Source organism: Trichomycterus rosablanca, chromosome 18 (assembly GCF_030014385.1).
Source record: "Trichomycterus rosablanca isolate fTriRos1 chromosome 18, fTriRos1.hap1, whole genome shotgun sequence".
Taxonomy (NCBI): domain Eukaryota; kingdom Metazoa; phylum Chordata; class Actinopteri; order Siluriformes; family Trichomycteridae; genus Trichomycterus; species Trichomycterus rosablanca.
In genome coordinates, this window is record NC_086005.1 from 18,094,611 (window position 1) to 18,118,395 (window position 23,785).

At 39.9% G+C, this 23,785-nt stretch overlaps 1 protein-coding gene across 2 annotated transcripts; it reads right to left on the reverse strand.

The window, feature by feature from the left end:
* Positions 1–15,567: 15,567 nt before the first annotated feature.
* Positions 15,568–18,326, reverse strand: LOC134332667 (uncharacterized). 2 transcript variants are annotated; one of them, XM_063014408.1, is made up of 7 exons: positions 18,263–18,326; positions 17,151–17,228; positions 16,838–17,005; positions 16,552–16,759; positions 16,387–16,434; positions 16,035–16,082; positions 15,568–15,941 (listed from the first exon to the last, which is right to left on the reverse strand). In XM_063014408.1, the coding sequence occupies exons 2-7, from the start codon at positions 17,213–17,215 to the stop codon at positions 15,654–15,656; spliced, it is 825 nt and encodes a 274-aa protein (XP_062870478.1). In that variant the 5' UTR covers positions 17,216–17,228; positions 18,263–18,326; the 3' UTR covers positions 15,568–15,653. The 2 variants fall into 2 exon arrangements, with proteins under 2 accessions (XP_062870478.1, XP_062870477.1); XM_063014407.1 differs by lacking the exon at positions 18,263–18,326 and having other exon boundaries at positions 17,151–17,249.
* Between the last annotated feature and the right edge of the window lie 5,459 nt (positions 18,327–23,785).

Here is a 23,785-nt window from a genome sequence, read left to right on the forward strand (position 1 = left end):
TCTTCCCTCTTTCAGCACGATTGGCTAATAACACTCTGTCACCCACAGCCAAAGGTGAGCCCTTGACCTTGCGGTTGTAAAGCTTAGCATGGCGATTCTGTTCACCAACAGCGTGCTCCTGAGCAATTTTTGCAGCTTCAGACAGGTCTTTCTTTAGCCGCTGGACAAACTCATGATGGCTGACTACACTGTCATTTCCAAGGACATGGTGGAACATGACATCAATCGGTAGACGAGGGACTCTGCCAAACATTAGATAAAAAGGAGCGAAGCCTGTAGTCTCATGCACTGTGCAATTATAGCTGAAAGTCAACATTTGCAGCCTCTGAGTCAAGTCAAGTCAAGTCAACTTTATTTATATAGCGCTTTTTACAATATACATTGTCTCAAAGCAACTTTACAAAATCCAGGACCAACAGATACAAAAACCCCTGTTGAGCAAGCCGAGGGCGACTGTGGCAAGGAAAAACTCCCTGAAAATTACAGGAAGAAACCTTGAGAGGAACCAGACTCAACAGGGCCCATCCTTCTTGGGTGGTCTGGAGGATACTTTAAATAAATACACGATTTACACAAATCATACAAACACAGAATTGAATGATCTAAAAGTCATACAGTGGTAATAAATAGATAAATAAACAATTAAATAATAATAGAGTTGTTATCCGCTCTAGTCTTCAATAAAGTCTGTAGTGATTTCTTGTCGTTGCAATTACTCCAGACCCGTCACATCTGACAGGAGCAGCATCGTTGTCCCGGCAGTCTCGACTTTAATCCTTAACCTCGGCGGGTAAACAGGTTTCCATCAGAATGCCCTCGGGGTAAAACAACAGAGAATGTAGTTAATAATGTACAATGCTAGTTGACAAACAGTTTTACAGAGAGTTTTAGACTCCGGCAGCCCTAAATATTACAGCATAACTAAAAGGGAGAGCGAGCAGGTAACAAGGTCATGAAGGCTTTCACAGGACATCAGCGCCCACCTCTCCTACCCAAACCAGAGTGATTGGACAAGAGAGGCAGAACGACAGCGACCCAACATCCCTGATCACCACAAGTTTCTATGACCAAGAACCCCCAAGCTCTGCGCCTTTGTCTATATTAATCAAAAGCCTGAGAAAATAAATATGTTTTCAGTTTAGACTTAAACATTGAGACTGTGTCCGAATACCGAACAGAGGCAGGAAGATTATTCCAAAGTTGTGGAGCTTTGTAAGAAAATGCTCTTCCACCAGCTTTGGTCTTTTTAATTTTAGGAACTATAAGTAACCCTGCATCTTGTGAACGAAGTGGACGTGCTGGGTTGTAGTAATTAATAAGCTCACTCAGATACTGTGGAGCCAGACCATGTAGCGCTTTATAGGTTAGTAAAAGTATTTTGTAATCAATGCGAAATTTAACTGGCAGCCAGTGTAGAGATGATAGAACAGGAGTGATATGATCAAATTTTTTAGTTCTAGTTAGCACTCGAGCTGCTGCATTTTGAACTAACTGGAGTTTGTTTAAGGATCTACCAGAGCATCCAGTTAGAAGAGCATTACAATAATCTAACCGAGAAGTTATAAACGCATGGATCAGTTTTTCGGCGTCATTAACAGATAGTATATTTCTTATTTTAGAGATATTACGCAAATGATAGAAAGCAACTCTAGTAATATTATTAATGTGTGTATCAAAGGAGAGATCTGAATCTATTGTGACACCTAAGTTTTTTACATCTGGGCTGGGAGTAACAGAGAACGTGTTTAAGTTTAGCACCAGGTTAGACAACTTGTCTCTTGCAGCTTTAGAGCCAACAAGTAAAACCTCAGTTTTATCTGAATTAAGTAAAAGAAAATTACACGACATCCAGTTTTTTATGTCGTTTACACAATCTTCTATCTTACTGATTGTGTCAGTATCATTTGGTTTGGCTGATATATACAGCTGTGTGTCATCTGCATAGCAGTGAAAGTTTATGCCATGTTTATGAATAATTTCACCTAGTGGAAGCATATAGAGTGTAAATAATAGCGGTCCAAGTACCGACCCCTGTGGAACACCACACTTTACTTTTGTAGTTTCTGAGCATTTATTATTTACATAAACGAATTGAGAGCGGTCAGTCAAATATGATTGAAACCAAGAGAGTGCGAGTCCTTTAACACCTACTGTATTTTCTAGCCTCTCCAGTAAAATGTTATGATCGACCGTATCAAACGCTGCACTAAGATCTAATAGAACAAGAAAAGAGACACATCCATTATCAGAAGACATTAACAACTCGTTAACTACTCTAATTAATGCGGTTTCGGTACTATGGTTGGGTCTAAATCCTGATTGAAATTTTTCATGAATACAATTTTCATTCAAATAAGAACATAGCTGTTTGGAAACGACTTTTTCTAATATCTTTGAGACAAAAGGAAGGTTTGAAATTGGCCTATAATTAGATAAAACATGTGGATCAAGATTAGGTTTTTTAATCAGGGGTTTAATAACAGCACTTTTAAACAATTTAGGTACATACCCAAGGCTAAGGGATGCATTGATTAATGTAAGCAGGGGCTCTACAATAGCTGGGAGTAAATCTTTAAGTAAACGAGTTGGAACAGGATCGAGTATACACGATGATGACTTCGATGATTTAATCAACACAGTTAGTTCATTTTGGGAGATTGGATTAAAGGAATTTAGTTGGATTAACTCGTTACTATTATCACCAATGCTGCTCGGAGTGAGTCCATACTTAACATTGGCAAGTGACACACTCTGACTCTGAAGTCGTATTTTTTCTATCTTGTCATTAAAGAATTTTAAAAAATCATCACTGGTACAGTCAGGCGGTATATTAGATTCAGTTTCATTGACGTTTTTAGTTAATTTGGACACTGTCTCAAAAAGGAATCTAGGATTGTTTTTATTTTTCTCTATTAGGGACGAATAATATACAGATTTTATAAGTGCATGTTTATACTCAGTTAGAGCATCTTTCCAAGCAATCTTATACACCTCCAGTGTAGTGTGACGCCACTTACGTTCTAATTTCCGTGCTGCTTGTTTAAGTGCGCATGTGTGGTCATTGTACCATGGAGCAAGTTTTTTCTCCCTAATCAGTTTAGTTTTGAGAGGGGCTACGTTATCTAAGGTTGTGCGCAGTACGGTCTCTAGGTTTTGAGTTGCCTGATCTAGTTCTTTAGGTTCTGATGCTGATATATTTGGTAATTCTGGTAGGCAGTTTATGAACGCTGCTGCAGTTGCAGATGTAATAGTGCGCTTTTGTTGCTGTATATTATTGGACAGGGACACTTCATATATTAGTAGGGAATGATCAGAGATTAAGTCATTCTGTGGTATAATTTCCAGGTTGTCTATGTTTATACCATAAGTAAGTATTAAATCTAAGGTATGTTTACAGCGGTGAGTGGGTCCTGTTACATTTTGGGTGATGCCTAAGGATTCTAAAATAGAATCAAACGCAATTTTGAGTGGATTACACTTATCCTCATAATGAATATTAAAGTCACCAACAATTAGAGCTTTCTTAGTTGATAAGACTAATTTAGAAAGAAAATCGGCAAATTCGTTAAGAAATTCTGAGTAAGGACCAGGGGGTCGATAAACAGTAACCAGTTTAAACATACTATTTTTATCAGATGAACATTTATTGGTTATGTCAGAGATAAGAACTTCAAACGAGTTTGTTATGGGAGTTGATTTTACAGTAAGACCTATGTCTTTATCATAAATTGCGGCTATTCCTCCACCACGACCGCTAAGACGTGGCTTATGTTCATAACTGTAACCCGGAGGAGATGCTTCATTTAAACCTAGATACTCATCAGGTCTAGCCCAGGTCTCGGTTAAACACAGGGCACTAAGACAATTATCTGTAATTATTTCATTTACAATTACTGTTTTGCATGCAAGTGACCTGATGTTTAGAAGTCCTAACTTTAGTTTGACTTTACTAGGGTTTTCATGATGCTCATTTAGATTAATTTTAATTAAGTTATTATGACATACTTTTTGATTTTGTTTTGGCTTACACCTGCCACGGTAAACAGACACAGTCTCAATGGTTTGTGACCTAAGGATTCCGGGTGACGTCCGATGGCGACTCGCAGACAGTCGGTTAGGCCTGTTAGTCTGCTGCCTGGTCTTGGCTCTGGATAGTCATTTAACACTATCTGCCGCTACACTAACGCGGTGGTAAAGCCTGTCACCTATGCTGCAAGAAATGCGAGCAGCACCCTCCCACGTGGGGTGGACACCATCCCGCTTCAAAAGACCAGGCCTTCCCTCAAAGGTGGACCAGTTATCTACAAAATCGATGCAGTTTTCTGAGCACCATTTAGACATCCAGCGGTTCAGCGACAACAACCTGCTGTAGGTTTCGCCACTGGGTCGAATCGGTAAGGGGCCAGAGCACACTACTGCCTCAGACATCGACCTAGCTAACTCACACACCTCTTTAACATTACTCTTAGTAACCTCAGACTGCCGTAAACGAACATCATTAGTGCCGACGTGGATAACAATCTTCGAAAATCTACGATTAGCATTAGCCAGCACTTTCAGGTTTGCTCTGATGTCAGGCGCCCTGGCCCCCGGAATACAAGTGACTATGGTTGCTGGTGTCTCTATGGGGGTTGCAATACGCACGTGTCGGAGCTGAGAATCTCCTATAACCAGAGCACTTACATTAACAGGCTTCTCAGCGGGTGGCTCACTGAGTGGGGAAAACCTGTTGGACACGTGCAACTGAGATGGTCGGTGCTTTTCCCTACGACTATGTCGCCGAGACGTCACCCAGTCGCCCCGCTGTGAGGGCTCTAATGCCGGAGTCTGGGGTTCTGTACCTGAACTGCTGGCATTCGGGACTGCTACAGCTGAATCTAAGCCCTCACTAGTAGTAGTCTGTTCTAACGCCCGAATGCGCCCCTCTAACACTGAGATCTTCTCCGTTAGACTAACCACTAATCTACACTTATCACATGTAAAGTTATCACTAAACACGGAGAAGGAATAACTGAACATATTACACTCGGAACATGGATACAAAGCTCCTGCTGGGGCCATAGTAACAAAGTAATATACTTAGCTTTACAAGATGAGTTGGAGATGATGTTTATGTTGGATTCACCGGCGCTTCTGCTGGTAGTCACAGAAGAACGGCTTTAATTCCGGATGAAACAGGCGATGATGAGCTGGAATACAAAAACCACCAACCAAAGCAACACAAATGCGCTTCGTTTGGACAAAAGCGGCTGTAATTCTAAAGGAAAACGGTGTTATGCGCTGGTGTACTAAACAAATAAACGCGCTTCCTACGAACAGAAACGGTTATAACTCCCCACAAAACAGAGGTGTTTTAAGAGCTGAAATACAGAACACAACCAAACACAAACGCGCTTCGTGCGGACCGAAAACGGTTTTAATTCTGGATAATTATGATGTTTATGCGCTGAAGTACAAAAACAAACAAAACCGGCTTCGTTCGGATGCCGGTAGCAGAAGTTTCCTAGTTTCCAACACAGCACGAATTTACGTTAGTAAACACAAGCGCTTTTTTACGATAAACAAAATAAAACTAAATCAACAACACACGGAAGATTAACGTATAAATTATATGTTTAAAACATACGTATATAAAAAGTTATTTAGCTAAAGGCTACAAACAAACAACTAGGCTAGCGTCTCAGCGTGCGTACCACCGGAAGGTTCTGAGGCCATTGGGACTTACATTTTGGAGGGAGAGCTCTTATCATACCTCCAAGGGTTCTGTTGAAACGTTCAGCAATGCCATTACCCATAGGGTGATATGGGGTTGTGTGAGATTTGTGCACACCTGCCATTTCCAATAGATCTTTGATAAGCCTGCTCTCAAAGTTAGCCCCTTGATCTGAGTGAATCCTCTTAGGGAACCCATAAATGCAGAAAAAGTAATTCCACAAGCGACGAGCAACCTGCTTGGCTGACTGGTTTCTACAAGGAAAGGCATGAGACAACTTGGAAAAATGATCAGTGACCACAAGGACATCAATAGTTTTCTTGTCATTTAACTCTGCAGTCCAAAAATCAATGCACACCAATTCCATTGGCTCTGAGGTGCGAATGCTTTCCAGAGGGGCACGAGCATTTGGCTCAGGTGTCTTACCCAAAATACATCTTTGACAGTGCTTGACATAATACTCTACATCTCTGGTCATGCCTGTCCAGAAGAACCTTTCGCTGGCCAGGGAAAGAGTTCTCGCACACCCTTGATGACCAGCCGCATCATGCAGACCAAGGAGTACTTGCTTTTTCAGGGATTCTGGAGTGACAAATTGGAAAACTTTCCTGTTCAGGTGACGATGCCTCTTTACTCTGTACAATATTCCATTTCTGACCTTTAATTTTTTCCAGTTCTTAAGGAGTCTAATTGCACAGGCAGGTTCTGACTCTTTCTCACGTCTAGAAGGTTTCTTTCGCCGGAGTACATAATGCAAAGCTCTGGCCACTGTGGTATCTTGTTCCTGCAAATTTAACAGTTGACTGTGTGGGATGACAATGGACGGATCTTCCTGGGGTAGTTGGAGTGATGTTGGACTTACGCAAGACAGCTGAGAAACACCACCATTGCAATGAGCATCGAGAACTGCCGACACTTCTTCAGCATTAATGGAGCCCCCAGTAGGGTGAAGTGAATCTTGCTCCGAAACTGCTTCACACTCAGTGTGTTGACTCTCTACAACTAAACAGTTGTTGGTAAGGTGAAAAGCATCTTGCACTGTACCTTTGACAACTCCGTTGGCTTCATCCAAGAGAGATGTGTAGGGCTCTTTCACAAGACGATGGCTAATACAGGACTGCACAAATGGTTCACGGCTCAAAGTGTCAGCAACAATGTTTTTCGTCCCTGGAACATACTTCAAGTCAAAATCATAAGCAGCAAGCTTGGCCACCCATCTCTGTTCACAAGCATCCAATTTAGGTTTCGTTAGGATGTAGGTCAGAGGGTTGTTATCCGACCAAGCAGTGAAATGCCTCCCTTTTAACCAATGACTGAATTTTTCACAAGTGGCCCACTTCAAAGCTAAGAATTCTAGCCTATGAGCTGGATAGTTTAATTGTGAACGTGACAGCGTCTTACTGGCAAAAGCCACTGGTCTTGCGACCGTCTCACCAAGTGGAACCTGTGAAAGGACAGCACCAATCCCATCAAAGGATGCGTCCACGGCCAGAATAAAGGGTTCGCTAAAATCAGGATGGGCCAAGGTGACACTGTGTGTGAGGTCATGCTTCAGGGTGTCGAAAGCAACTTGACAATCAGAGGTCCAGTCCTCAGCTGAAAGCTTTACAGGAACAGATCTTTTCTTAAATCTCTTTCCTCTATGAGCTTTGTTCTGAACTTTCTGCTCTGAGGTCAGTTTGAAAAGTGGTTTGGCTTTGGCTGAACAATCTTCAATAAAATGCTGATAGTAAAGGACCATGCCCAAAAACGACCTAATTTTCTTTTGTGATGGTGTGACACCGTCGCTTTCCATCAGATCAGTTTTCTGGACATTACTAATGGCTTCCACCTTACCAGGATCAGTCTGGACTCCTGATTCACAAATGACATGGCCAAGAAACTTCACAGACCTTCTCAGAAAATTGCATTTCTTTGGTGCCAGCTTAAGATTGTGAATCTTCAGGCGAGAGAAAACCATCTCCAAACGTTCCAAAGCCAGCTGTTCAGTGGGAGCAAACACCATAAGGTCATCCAAATAGCACAAAACACTGGTGAAATTCTCATCTCCAAAAATAGCTAACATCCTGAATGTCGCAGGACTGTTCGATAGGCCTTGTGGCATGCGATTGTACTCATGAAGACCAAAGGGTGAAGAGAAAGCTGTGTACTTTTTGTGCTCTTCATACAATGGAACATTATAAAACCCAGATGTCAGGTCCATAGTAGAAAAGAAAATATTACCTCCAAGAGCAGCAAGAGCGTCTGCCTGGTGAGGCAATGGGTGTGCGTCTTTGACCGTCCTTGCATTAAGCCATCTGAAGTCAGTACAGATTCGCAAATCACCATTTTTCTTCCATACAAGAACTAAAGGTGACGCATATTCACTGTGAGATTTTCTGATGATGCCTTTCTCTTCCATCTCATTGAGAGCTGTTCTTAGCTTCTCATACTGACTTGGTGGCACTCGTCGATACGGAAGGCGAAATGGCCTGTCGTCTGTGAGGTGTATCTTATGCACAAAGTCAGCAGCTTCTCCACAGTCCATTTTATCTCTTGAAAAGATCGACTCGTACTTTTCAATGATTTGCAAAAGTCTGTCTTTCCACAGGTCAGATACTACACATGAGTCCAGGTCTAACTCCTGCAGTCCGAGCTTCTCCAACGCAACTTTTATATCTACACCAGACCTGGCTGGGGAGGTGTCAAGAAGACATTGAGAGTGGGCATGAATTTTATCAGAACAAGACAGATCCTCCACAGCAACACATGGGAATACATCTGCAAGTTTTGTATCTCTCTTCAGCACTACAACTTCACTGGAAGTGTTGATAAGTTTCATTGGTAGCCATCGATCTCCCCACATGGGTGTGATAACTCTACCAACCAAGACATTCCTCGGCCTACACCTTGCTTGGGTCGGCTCAACAACCACAGTGCTGCCCACTGATATGGTAGTAGATTCTGATAGTTTGCCCCAGACAAGATGCTCACATTGTGGCTGTAATGAAATGCATTGCTGTAGTCTCAATGTACCAACCTTGTCAGGCACAGACTCACCTCTCCACTTTTGAGTGTTAGAAATGAGAGAGAGGAATTGATGAAAGTCATCATCATTGATGCCACTAGGTTCTGACATTAATCGCCAGTAGCCGTCTGTCTTTCGCATCATTTGAATGAGGGCCTTAATTGCATTGCTTCCCAGTATCATTTCATCAGTCTGGCCAGGGACAACAAGTACTGGGACAAGCATCTTGCAATCATATAGAGTTAATTCAATATTGTACAAAGCTTTTGGGGCGACACTATGTCCACCACACCCAATTATCATGATGTCATCAGCTGAACGTTTTTCTATATTTGGATTGTGTTGCAGAAGACATGACTCAGCAGACTCACTCAAAGTACATGCCATGGAGCCGCTATCAATCATAGCTTTAAACATGACTCCGCCTGTTGCAGTGACTGTAGTATAAAACAAACTGTCTGATCTGTGAATCTTGAGCAAACTCTGAAATATGACTGTCTTATCTGAGGGTGCAACTGAAGTAAAAGACTTGTACACTGACTGATAGTCATCTGAAATGTCACTGGGAGGGTCACAATTAGGATCTGCACTGTCCTCCCCTGAATGCAGATCCATTAGTTTTCCATCTGTCTGGAGGAACTAGGGTTTGACTTCTCTGGGCAGCTGAACCTAGAGTGATTAGGCGAGTAACACTGAAAGCACAGTTTATTAGTTCGACAGTGAGCAAGACCAGTGTGCGTAGGATCATCACAGACTTTACATGGCATGTTATTTAAGCCGTCAATTTTAGGCAGTTTCGATTTAATTTTGCTACTTGGGTTGGACTGTGCTGGAGCTGTTCTATCCATCAAAACCTTTTCCAACATGCCAAGCACACGTTCAAGGGCAAAAGATTCAGTAGTCTTAGATTGTTGCCTGTCTGGGATCTCCACTGAAGATGACTGGACCTGAGACAACTCTGACTTGTTCACAGACAATCTCTCATTTGGAGTTGTGATGGTGGCATTAGCTTTCAGACTAATTTTAGAATGATATTCATCTAAAACATCTTGAACTTCTTCTGCTGACCACTTGTCAATTGTCTTTGATCTGAAAGTTAGGGCAAGGTCTTTAGAGGGACAGTTTCTAATGAACATTCGTGTCACTTCAGCACTTGGGCACTCAAATGATTTATCCTGTTCTCTCAACCGGTCTACAGCAATGTCTGCAGCTTGGTTGAGCCTGAGCCAGTAATCATATGCATCTTCATCAGCCATGGGTAATGTGGAATAAAAATCTGCCAGTGGGAGCGGTGAACATGGGACAGAATCAAAGGCTTTTGGATTCTTAACTACATCAATGCCACTATTTCTAGTCCCAAACTTGACAATGTCTCTAGCCCTACCTCTAAGATGTAGAAGTATCTCATCAGCCTGCTGATCTATCGCAACGTCCCCCTTTTTAATAAAGTTTCTCATTAAATCTTCCCACTCACGCACTGTTACACAATCTGAACTATCCCCTCTAAAGTTAGGTGGTGCTTTCACTTTCCTGTGCGTGACATGCTGAACTTGCGACCTGTCAAAACTCTGTATAGGAGTTACATTCGGTAAGCTATGTGCAGCAAAGGCATTAGGATCAACATTATGTGGTGAGCTAAGGCGAGTAATGATGCTGTCTGCTAATTCCTGACCAACACGTTTAAGTACATAACTCATATCACCTAACACACTGCTAGGTTGTAAGGTAGGGTTTGGGGTAGACATGTTATTGACCTCAGGGCGAACAACAGTATCACTGTGACGGTGCCGGGTTGGATTTCTGCTCCCACTAACTAAAGGAGTCCCAACTGGAACTTGACCACCCTTAACTACATGTGTGTTGCCCTCCTGAACCGGGCTGTCAAAACGTAACATCCCCAAAACACCCCTACCTCTCCCCACACCTGTGCTTATGGGAGTGTATAAATGATCCTGAGTGAAACTCATTACTACACTGTAAACAAAAAATAATAATAGAAAAAGTGTGCAAAACTAACTGAGATTTGTCTTTAAAAACAATCTAACATTTAAAATGAGAAATACTGAATCTGTATTTGCGAGAGCAGTGATTGTTTCAGTCTATATGCACTGTGCACCTGACTTCTAGCAGACTTGTGCAGCAAAACGGGTCCCAGTTCGGCATGAAGATCATCGAAGACGGGCTCACGGCACCAATGTGACTCTTGCGTTGTGTAATTTTTCCCGCTGTAATCAGGACAGACACCAGGCTGAGATGATGCAGCTTTATTTTCATCTGAAGGAAATGACAACCACCATATAAGTCTTCTATATTATTTTCGGTCAGCATACAACTCAGCAGCACACTCCTACTACTGCCTCTACATTGTACTGATATAGTTTACAAAATTAATTAAAGAATAACAATACATTGAACATTTACAGCTACATCACCCTTATTTTACATTTAAAATAAATTAAACAGAATACAGTGAATACATGACGAACATGGAAAAATACCGACCGCATGGCACATTAGCCAACAAACAAATTAGCATAGCACAGATTCACAAAATATATAATTCAAACACAATAAAGTACAACAAAACACATGGACATACCTGAAGGGAATGACAACCACCATATAAGTCTTCTATATTATTTTCGGTCAGCATACAACTCAGCAGCACACTAAAGGAGTCCCGGTGGTACGCACGTTGAGACTGTAGCCTAGTTGTTTGTTTGTTTGTAGCCATTAGCTAAATAACTTTTTATATACGTATGTTTTAAACGTTAATCTTTCGCGCGTAGTTGATATAGAGTGTTATTTTGTCTATCGTAAAAAAGCGCTTGTGTTTACGCTTGTTTACTAACATAAATCCGTGCTTGTGAAAACTTCTGCTACCGGCATCCGAACGAAGCCGGTTTTAGTTTGTTTTGTAATTCAGCGCATAAACATATTATTCATCCAGAATTAAAACCGCTTTCTGTCCGCACGAAGCACGTTTGTGTTTGTTTTTGTATTTTAGCGCTTAAACATATTTACTTTGTGGAGAGTTAAAGCCGTTTTCTGTTCGTAGGAAGCGCGTTCTGTTTATTTGTTTTGTACACCATCACATAAACACCGTTTTCCTTTAGAATTACAGCCGGTTTTGTCGGAAACAAAGCGCGTTTGTTTTTGTAGTTCAGCGCTTAAACATCTTTGTTTTGTGGGGAGTTAAAACCGTTTTCTGTCTGTAGGAACCGCGTTTTGTTTATTTGTTTTGTACATGAGCGCATAAACACCGTTTTCCTTTAGAATTACAGCCGTTTTATCCGAACGAAGCACGTTTGTGTTGTTTGGTTGTTGGTTTTTGTATTCCAGCTCATCATCGCCTGTTTCGTCCGGAATTAAAGCCGGTTTTCTGTGACTACCAGCAGAAGCGCCGGTGAAACCAACATAAACATCAACTCATCAACTTCAACTCATCTTCTAAAGCTAAGTACATTTCTCTGTTATTATGGCCCCAGCAGGAGCTTTATATCCATGTTCCGAGTGCAACATGTTCAGTTATTCCTTCCCCGTGTTTAGTGATAACTTTATATGTGATAAGTGTAGATTAGTTGTTAGTCTGACGGAGAAGATCTCAGTGTTAGAAGGGCGCATTCGGGCTTTAGAACAGACTACTACTAGTGAGGGCTTAGATTCAGCTGTAGCAGTCCCGAATGCCAGCAGTTCAGGTATAGAACCCCAGACTCCGGCATTAGAGCCCTCACAGCGGGGCGACTGGGTGACATCTCGGCGACATAGTCGTAGGGCAAAGCACCGACCATCTCAGTTGCACGTGTCCAACAGGTTTTCCCCACTCAGTGAGCCACCCGCTGAGAAGCCTGTTAATGTAAGTGCTCTGGTTATAGGAGATTCTCAGCTCCGACACGTGCGTATTGCAACCCCCATAGAGACACCAGCAACCATAGTCACTTGTATTCCGGGGGCCAGGGCGCCTGACATCAGAGCAAATCTGAAAGTGCTGGCTAATGCTAATCGTAGATTTTCGAAGATTGTTATCCACGTCGGCACTAATGATGTTCGTTTACGGCAGTCTGAGGTTACTAAGAGTAATGTTAAAGAGGTGTGTGAGTTAGCTAGGTCGATGTCTGAGGCAGTAGTGTGCTCTGGCCCCTTACCGATTCGACCCAGTGGCGAAACCTACAGCAGGTTGTTGTCGCTGAACCGCTGGATGTCTAAATGGTGCTCAGAAAACTGCATTGATTTTGTTGATAACTGGTCCACCTTTGAGGGAAGGCCTGGTCTTTTGAAGCGGGATGGTGTCCACCCCACGTGGGAGGGTGCTGCTCGCATTTCTTGCAGCATAGGTGACAGGCTTTACCACCGCGTTAGTGTAGCGGCAGATAGTGTTATATGACTATCCAGAGCCAAGACCAGGCAGCAGACAAACAGGCCTAACCGACTGTCTGCGAGTCGCCATCGGACGTCACCCGGAATCCTTAGGTCACAAACCATTCAGACTGTGTCTGTTTACCGTGGCAGGTGTAAGCCAAAACAAAATCAAAAAGTATGTCATAATAACGTAATTAAAATTAATCTAAATGAGCATCATGAAAACCATAGTAAGGCTAAACTAAAGTTAGGACTTCTAAACATCAGGTCACTTGCATGCAAAACAGTAATTGTAAATGAAATAATTACAGATAATAGTCTTAGTGCACTTTGTTTAACCGAGACCTGGGCTAGACCTGATGAGTATCTAAGTTTAAATGAAGCATCTCCTCCGGGTTACAGTTATGAACATAAGCCACGTCTTAGCGGTCGTGGTGGTGGAATAGCCACAATTTATGATAAAGACATACTGTAGTTTCATAGTGCTATGTTGTTATAGCGTTCTTTGTTGTAGGCTATATAATGTTTTAGTTAAAAAGACATTAACAATACGAGAAACGTTATACATGTAAATATGAAAGCCAAGCGAAGCTTGAACAAATATGTGAATTTTCTCGTCAGTGTTTATAAATAATGTGACGAGGCTGAAGTTAGTTACTTATTCGCGGCTTCCGATTCATTTAGTTACTTATTCGCAGCTTCTTATTTAGCGGCTGAAGTTGGTTCCTTATTCATAAAGGGAGCGTTCGCCATGGATATTTGCTGCACACTTTATATTTTACCGACATAAATCAACTAAATGAAGACGTGAACATAATTTTTTTTGGCTGATTCTCATCGTGATATTGTCAATGTAAAAATGTGATTCAAATAGAATTAAAATATTTACTTTGTAAAATATTTTTTCAATTCATTCTTCCAGGCTGCATTTCCACTGTAAGGAAAACCTATTTTTATTCAGAAGCATACTGGTGGCCAGACAAATAACAAATCCATTATACAGAACTGGTCCCTCTCTGTAAGAAAAAGTTGATTTTAGACTGGCCCAAGTTCATTCTATACCTAAAATCTAACTGCCAACATGGCACACTCAGCAATGGTGCACATGAAAATTGATTCAAAGGGGCAATTTCAGAAGCATACTGGTGGAATAATTCAAGTCGGGCCAGACAAATAACAAATCCATCATACAGAACTGGTCCCTCTCTGTAAGAAAAAGTTGATTTTAGACTGGCCCAAGTTAATTTTATACCTAAAATCTATAGCCAACATGGCACACTCATCAATGGTGCACATGAAAATTGATTCAAAGGGGCAATTTCAGAAGCATACTGGTGGCATAATTCAAGTCGGGCCAGACAAATAACAAATCCATCATACAGAACTGGTCCCTCTCTGTAAGAAAAAGTTGATTTTAGACTGGCCCAAGTTCATTTTATACCTAAAATCTATAGCCAACATGGCACACTCAGCAATGGTGCACATGAAAATTGATTCAAATTAACTGGCACATGCTACATCTAGTGCAATTTAAGATTGTACAGTATTTTAAAGACGTTTAAAAGCTATACTGAAGGCATTATTCATGCATAGACAGACAAACAATAAGTCTGTCACGATCAGGTTTTTCCCTGTACAAAAATCTTGTTTTACACTGACCTGCCAATTGTGATTCCATTCATCAAAAATTTATTCCTCAAACTCAATTTCCATTGGTATTTTCAAAGCTTATTTCAGCATCTGGCCAGATCTAGCCCTCTTCTCTCAGGAAGGACAACTAATTTCATACCTCCAAATCAGATATTTTGTGCAGAGGAATATTTTTTTTAATTCTCTTTGTAGGTTGAAACAAATGTGAAATATTTAATACATTGTTTATGTATCCTCTTTAATCATCTTGTTTTAGACAGACCGCTGTACCTCAACATGTTCTTACCTAGCATTGGGAAATTGTCTGGTAGTTATGGCTATTCTTTTTGATCGTTTTCTTCCCCTATACAACAATAGAACTAGCAAATGACTACCATTATTTCTTCTAAAGCAGGCTTTACACAGTTTAACTTTCCAGTAATTCTGGTTGCTTGAAACGTACCTTAAATTAAATTGCACTTTAATTTAAGACTGTAAAGCGCAATGTCAAGTTGCACAGAAATTATGCTACATGCAAGTAGTTGCATGAAAGTTTCACCATCCAAGAAACATCTAACCATCTTTACTCTTCACTCAAGTTCACTTCCTAAGTTGAGAGAGCAATATTCAAGAGAATATGACTAGCCAAGATAGTATAAAATGGAACATTATTTATCAAATACAGTATGCAACAAAATGTGCATCTTTATAAACATAGAACAGTCTACACATTACTCTTTCAATGAAAAGTAATGAAGCTTTATTTGCTTTATTTATACAAAATAATCAAGTTAACAAAATTTAAAAAAAGAACTAAATAAGATCAGTGCTAACCAAATTATCTATAGTAATACCTGCTAAGTCTTTAAAAAATATTAGATATATTATAAAATAAATTAGTCTAACATGATTTTTCATGTTCCATGTTGACCTGGGTGCATGAATCTAAATCTTTTCACAGCAAACTCTAAGCTTCATTTTGTCTCTAACATTTTGCATAAAAAAATGCATATCCTCAATTTCTTTGAAAACAAATGAAAAATTCACGAGGATGTCAGCTCCGTCATCTTCATTGACAATCTCTTGCAAAGTGTGAAATTTGTGAAGGGCCTCTTCTGCCTCATCTCTGGTCATGTATAGCAGTGGTGGTGGTGCAACCTCTCCCTTGAAATGGTGTTTGTTTTCATTGCACCACCTCTCTGCCTTCAAAATCTGTTGATATATGCTATGTTTCTGGAATGAAAAAAAAAAGAGTACATATGTAATTTGTGCAGTGTACTTCAAAACAAATCACCAAGCACATCAATATGATAATTAGCATTTTACCTTGTATGGCTCATCTGTGTCTCTTGTCTGTGGACCATCTACATCAGCCTGTTGAAGATGTTAAAAAAAACAATATTTTTAAAAAATATTTTTGAATATTTAAAACTAATAGCAAAAACAGGTCCCTGGGAAAGGCTCCCAAAAATTCAAGATGTAAAAAAATTAGATTAGATTCAACTTTTTGTCATTGTGCAGACTACAGGTACACAGCGAATGAAATGCAGTTAGCATCTAACCACACGTGCAAGATACAGTAATTATTTACATTATTAATACACTGTAGATGGTAGTAAAATATAAACAACAAGATATATACAGTATGTAAACATCAATATGATAATTAGCATTTTACCTTGTATGGCTCATCTGTGTCTCTTGTCTGTGGACTATCTACATCAGCCTGTTGAAGATACATACAGTATGTAAACATAAATAGTGCAAACTGTTGTGATAGACTTTTTGTTAATCATGTGACAGAAGAAGGGTATTATACAAAGTGCATACAATCAAAACTCACTCGAATGCACAAAAGATGGCCTAACTGGCAGGTACTAGAGAAGATTTGTTGCACAACCGAAGCTGTCGCTTTAACTTCTCCATGGCCTGGTCTACTAAGTTCTTCAGCACCATCATAAAGACACCACTGATTGTCTTCATGAAGACGATGAAAACAAATTAAATAAATTTTGTTTGTGAGGTAGTATGTTATTGCAGCAGGCTGGTACCTTTTACAAAAGAAGGGAGTGTAAGACAAAATCATACTTGCTGTGTTTAACTTTACAACTTTAAATATAACAACTGACCTCTCTCCCATGATTGTTATTGATGATGGCAAAGACACTGGATAAAGAACAGATGGCAAAAGTCCTGAAGTGGTTGTTACCATGGAGATAACCATTAAGCATGGCAGACCATTAATGAAGTGTCTGGAATGTGTTGTTCTCACACCAGTACACTGCTCCTTCTCTTTGCTGTAATACATTTGTAATGAAGTTGTTATCACATACGTGTGATACATCATTAACAGCATTAATGATATCCATAGCTAACACTTAAAGAAGATATTAACTTTTTCATTATTAGAGCTAAACTGTGAGAAAAAAAAGAAACTCTTACTTTTTTCTTCCACATTCTCTTTGGCATTCTTCTGCCCAGGAGTCAAATGAAGTCTGTAGTGCCATGAAATTATTACATCTAAGGACAAAAAAAGTAATGAATTTAATATAGTTTAATTGAATATAATTTAATTAGTGCTTAAACCTTTTTAAAATTTTAACATTTTAAGTCACAGAAGCATTTGCATTTAAAGAATCATTAAATTATAACAGAATGAAAGTAAGGTATACTCATGGAATTTCTACAAGATTTGATGATCTTCTCATTGATGGCAATGGACAGGTCTTGGAGGAACAGGTTATCTCCCATTCTGTCGCCTGGAGATAATCCAGACGGCATGTTATGAAATCTTCCTCTGTACCAAAACAATCCCAATATTTCTTTCCTTGAAATCTTGGAAAGTTGCTAAGCCACAAAAGTTTGCCCTCTGTCCACTGTCTGTTTGAAAAATAGCAATGGACTTTAAGGAGACAATCAATCCATTTGTCTTCGTTCTTCAGAGAGTCCAGCTGTTCTACAATTTGTGGATATTTTGTCATTGACAAGTGGACAGTATATAAAAGATTATCCACAGTGCATGTGTTGGTCATTTGGACAGTTGTTTTCTCAAATTTACCTCTCCCGGACCAAGGAGGGCAATTTTTGCTTGTTTCTGTTGTGCTTTTTGATACTGGGGAAGTGAAGTATTTTGGCCTTTTTTGGGCAATCTCTTTTGCCATTTTTCTTCTTGACTGAGAGGCTCCTGGAAGAATTCTCCTTCAGTCACAACTGCATCTTGCCGTTCCATGTTTTCAGATTTTATGACTTTTTTTTTTTTTTGAGAATCTTCAGTGTCGCCCACCGTACTCTACCTGCTACAAATTCATTCATTGTCTGTAGGAAGTCCCCAGGTCGGCGGTGTAGCTGGTTTCTTAAAATAACTCGTTTTGTTGTTCTGAACCAGTTCTCTACAGAAGCATTCGTATCCCGAGTTTTGTTTTTTAACATCAGTCCTGACCAAAGGGGTATGGTGCCTGTGTAACGTTTCAACACGTCTACTAACTCAGTGCAGAAGTTTGGATTTTCTGTGCATGTCTCATCACCTTAGTCATCATCGTCTTCCTTATACTTACTTCTTCCTTCATGTGCATCTTGAAAGATGTGGGCCAGTATTGTTGTGAAAGGTGAGCCTTTTGTGAAACCCAAGTCATCTTGTGGTTCTGCATCAGTGCAAGTCTCCACCTCATTAGGTGTCAGCAAATCTGTTGACTGGTTTTCAATAGCTTTCTTCAGGGAACTTAAACACTGCTTGTAAGCATTTGTCTGCTTTTTTGCTGTAAAAACACAAGCAATTCTTCTGATAAGGATCTTAACTTTGGTTAGTGATACTGTATTTAGCAGAAGACCAAAGGAGTAGAGAAACAGGTCCTTAGTTGATTTCTTGGCCTTTATCTTTGAGGTCTTCACAGACAGGAGTTTCATGATATGAGCTGAGCATACATGAATCACTGTGAATTTGCACAGCTCTTTTTCTTGCAAAACCAATAAGCATCTTGTTAAGTAATCCTGAATGTTGCACTTGTTAAAAACCTGTGTAACTGCATGTATCATGGCCCAGCTAAAATCAGTTTCAATCTTTTGTGGTTGTAGCTGAATCCTAAATCCGTTGAAAAAATCTCTGCTCAGGCAAGCTAACCAATTCTGTATTGTGGGAGTGCTCTGATCAGAACTAAGCATCTCTGCAACTGGAAGAGTGGTTTGTGTTGTAGATTGTGTTGATATACACAAGGCATAATACAGAATTTTATTCGGGCAGTAACTTGGCTTTGACACAACTGTTCCTGTGGAATCCAAGTAAAGTAGGCATGCTTTTGATTTTTGCAGGTCTCTCAATAGATGGAGTTGAGCATCAGTATAAATATGTATTATAAAAGGAGAAACACTTACATATTGCAAACTGCTGTGTTTGGTAATTGCAGGAGGTTTTGAAGTGTTTTGCAATTGCAGTAAAAAGAGGCATTCCAGATATTCATTAGGATCAAGGCGATTTTTCAGTTTTTTCTCACTTGAAATTTTGTGGAGAACAGAAAGTGATGGGACATCTGTAATGTTCCCATGGGATATTTTGTCTTCATCAGCATGTGCAAGTTTCTTCGTGTGAACATGCATTGGTGTGCACTCACCAAGTTCTGATTTTAACATTTCCCTGACCTGGTTTTTGCAGTGTCGCTTATGATATTCCCCTTGAGAATGCTGAATATTTCCTATTATCTTAACCCTTATGACAATTTCACTTTGGTACTTCTGTGGCCTTTTATTTAACACAAGCTTGTAACTCGTACAGTCACTGAATTTGCAGACTGCTCTTCCTTGCCAATACGGGCAATTTTTTTTCTGTGAAAGGGATTTTCGAACTCTATTATACTTAAAGGTCAAAACACAAAATGTATTGACCTCTGAAATTTTACTGGCCATGATGTCTGTCCATGCACCCTTCAGAGCTGCATATTGTCTTCTTCTGGCTTTATTGCCTCCCATTCTGTTCTAGACAAGGTAATCCTAAAGTCTGATGAACAGGTTGGTGTGACACGTGGTGTCTCATTTATGTTTTCTTCATCACCATCATCATCATCGTCATCATCAACATCATTGTTGTCATCACCATCATCATCATTGTGGTCATCATCACCACCACCATCATCATCATCATCATTATCGTTGTTGTCATCACCATCATCAGCATTATTTTCAGCAAGTTCAACTTTTTCATCTGACTAAAATAATCGCTTGCTTGGATGTTTTTTGTGTGTGGTTTGTTTTCCCTTCTTTTCGTTTCGTGAACATTTTGGACAATACCATGGGGAAATGACACGGATGTCCTCTATGCTTTTATAGCCCATATAGGGTGAAACCAGTCTTTGCAGTCATCACATTGAGCATATGGCTCATTAGGGTCATTTACCTTTTTACAAACACAGAAAACTTCTTCTAGGTTATCAGACGGGATTACTTGTTCAGCATCATTGGGTGAACTTCCCACATGATCACCTTTTTTAACTGGACAGACTGCCTGTGCTCTGGATTTTAAACGACGTCTATCCTCATGCCAAATTTGATATAGCCATTTTCTGACCCGCAACTGGTTGTTCAAAATAGAAACAGCTATTCTACCCCATACGGAATCTGGATTTCTATAGCCTTCATGATCCAAAACATTAAGATTTCTTTGAAACAGATTTATAATGGTCTCCTCGGTTTCATTTTGGTTTTTAAAATGTTTCCACGACATGGCAAAGTGGAAAAAAAAGACTGCCTCACGCCAACTGCACTTTGAGAAAGTTCACTGACAGTTTGTTGCGCGTTTTACGGAACACACAGTGCTACACAGTGAAGGGGAAAAAAAGTTTAAAATCACAGTAAAATTACAGAGGTACAATTTTTGTAATGTAAATTTTTTGCATAATTTGTTAGCTTAGATTATGTTTTGTATATAGGTCTACATATATATAACTACTGAATAAGAATATTTAGGGTACAGCAAGACAACAGTATACTTTAACTGTTCATCAGCAATCATTTTTAAAATTCTAATTCAAAAATATACACTGTTGGTAAATAAAACAGTAAATAAAAGTATTACCTGTCAATACTGTACAAAGAGGCATAACTCACCTTTTTTTCTCTTTTCGATCCATGGTACGTATGGTTCGACTGGTTTATGTTTTGGACACGGTTATTACAGGTTTATTATTATAAATATAAATAGAAGAAATTAAAGATGTGATGCTTCAGGCCAGCATGTGGAAGAGTCCTAAAAGAGTTTCTGTTGATGACCCTATACACATGGACTGAACCAAACATTAGGGTAACATCTCCCAATTTGAGATTTTTTTAAATATATATATTAAGTTACTGTAAGTCATGAATGGAAGTTAAAAAAAAAGAATGAAAATGAAAATAAATTATATATTTCTATGTGTATATACTGTATATTTAGTTAAAAAAGATTAAAACACACTTTGGTTCTGAACTAATGTAAGAGACTTAATAGACTTAAACTTAAACCATAGACATGCTTCAAATTAACATATAAGAACATCACTATCAGTGAAGGTCAGTAACGCGTTACTCTAATCTGACCGCATTTTTCAGTAACGAGTAATCCAACGCGTTCTTGCGTCTCGGGGAGTGACGTCTGGCCTATGCGACAGTTAAGTCACGGGCTGCGTCCGGAATCGGTTACTTACAGATTGTGCACTAGATTGGAGGAAGTGTGCACTACTCGGCCAACGCCGAGTGATGACGTGGGGACGTGATGATGTAATATCACCATGGTTACAGACTCATTACAAATCCCACTCGCCAAAATGTAGGATATTTATCGTCTTTTTGTTATTTATTTGTCTTTAAAAATGTTATTTTATTTATCTTACTTACACTTGTGAACAGAGGACTCCGTTTTCCGCGTCTTTCTTGTTTCTTATTCCGCTTCAATCGCAGCTCCAGTTGCATTATGGGATACATTAGCGGACCACATTATATAACTAATAAAGTAACTTGTAATCTAACTTAGTTACTTTTAAAATCAAGTAATCCATAAAGTAACTAAGTTACTTTTTAAAGGAGTAATCAGTAATCAGTAATCAGATTACTTTTTCAAGGTAACTATGCCATCACTGCTGAAGACATTTTGAGGCCTGCAGCCACAGACCTGCTTCAAGTGCAGCCTAAAGCCCTCTCATTCCTTCTGTATTTAAAATATCAACATTGGTGCACTCAGAGAAATTCCTCCGATTCCAGTCAAACTACGGCTGCAGTATGGAGAGACTTTTGCTTGTGACACTTGGTGTATGCTTTATTGTTGGTGATAATGTGAATGATGTTGCATTCTGCATTTACTTGCTCCACACCTGACTTAAGTTGAACAGAGTCAAATATGTCCAACAACAATTTTGCCCTCTGTTTACAGAGTAAACAGGTACATAGCAGCTAAAATTTTCAATGTCACTGAAGGCACAGCAGAGACACTGGCAAAAGGAGTCAAAGGCACAGGTATTAATCATGCTCACAAGTGTTTTGCCTACTTTAATGGGCTGTTTTGCAGAGTAATTGCCATTTTTTGAAAAACCATTTTGGGTTCTTTGTTTTTTAAGAGATGAATCAACATGTAGCCACTCTGGACAGTGTACAAGGTATGAAAATTTTTCAGTGGCAGGCCGAGGCCTCTCTAATTTTCAACCATTGGAACCATTACACCTGTCCAAAGGGGTAGATAGGAACCTAGTCTTATTAGATGGGGAATTAATTCTGGAAGAAAATGTCAATTATCCCGATCATCATTGTGAACAGCCAGAATCTTGCTTTCCTCGCAGATGTCAGTCACCCACTTCTTAACATCAGTGGTACATTGTCACAGGCTCCTGAGTCTTCTCTGTGTCCAGACTGTCATCAGTGCATGTTAGTGGATCACATCCGTCAGCGATTCTTTTCTTCAGATTTGTTTTGCACATCTCTGAGATGACAGGCATGCCCTTTTTGTCATTTCCCTCAGATTCACTCAGTGCAACAACTGCAAAAGTGTATGAGCTGCCTTGCATCCTGGATTGTCACAGACTGAAGAAGCTGTGCCATGGCTCTTAGATAATAATAATAATAATACATTTTATTTATAGGCGCCTTTCAGGACTCTCAAGGTCATCGTACATAAAAATAAACATACAAACAGCATAAAACAGCAATAAAAACAGGGAAAGAATTTTAAATATATATATAGTCAAGAGAACAGGCTAAAGACTGTATGCTGTCCTAAACAGGTGAGTTTTGAGGCGTGATTTGAAAATGTCTAGAGAGTCAATATTACGAATGTCTGGTGGGAGGGAGTTCCAGAGACGGGGGGCCGAACGGCTAAAAGCTCTAGACCCCATGGTAGTCAAATGGGCTGGAGGGACAGTAAGACTACTGGATAAGGAAGATCTAAGGGTCCGGCTGAGTCTATTTATGTGAAGGAGCTTGGTGAGATATGGAGGAGCAAGATGATGGATAGCCTTAAAAGTGAGCAGTATAAGTTTATAGTCGATGCAAAATTTAACAGGGAGCCAGTGGAGCTGTTGAAGAACGGGGGTGATGTGATGAATGGATGGGGTTCTAGAAATGATACGGACAGCAGCATTCTGAACTAGTTGTAGCTTATGGAGGGACTTGAGGGGGAGACCAAACAGAAGAGAATTGCAATAGTCCAAACGGGATGTGACCAGGGAGTGGACCAGAATGGCAGTATTGTCAGGAGTGAGGGAGGGACGGAGACGATTAATATGACGAATATAAAAGTATGCAGACCGAGTGATGTTATTTATGTGAGTTTGGAAAGACAAAGTGCTATCAAGGACGACACCCAGACTCTTTACCTGAAGGGAGGGGGAAACAAGTGTTGTCAATGGGAATAGAGAAACTGTCTACTTTTGCAAGGACAGATTTAGAACCAATGAGAAGAACCTCTGTTTTATCACTATCGAGTTTGAGAAAATTAGAGGAAAACCAAGACTTGACTTCCTGTAAGCAATTGCAGAGGGAAGAAGGAGGGAGGGTAGAAGTGGGTTTGCTAGAAAGGTAGAGCTGGGTGTCGTCTGCATAACAATGAAACTGGATATTATACTTAT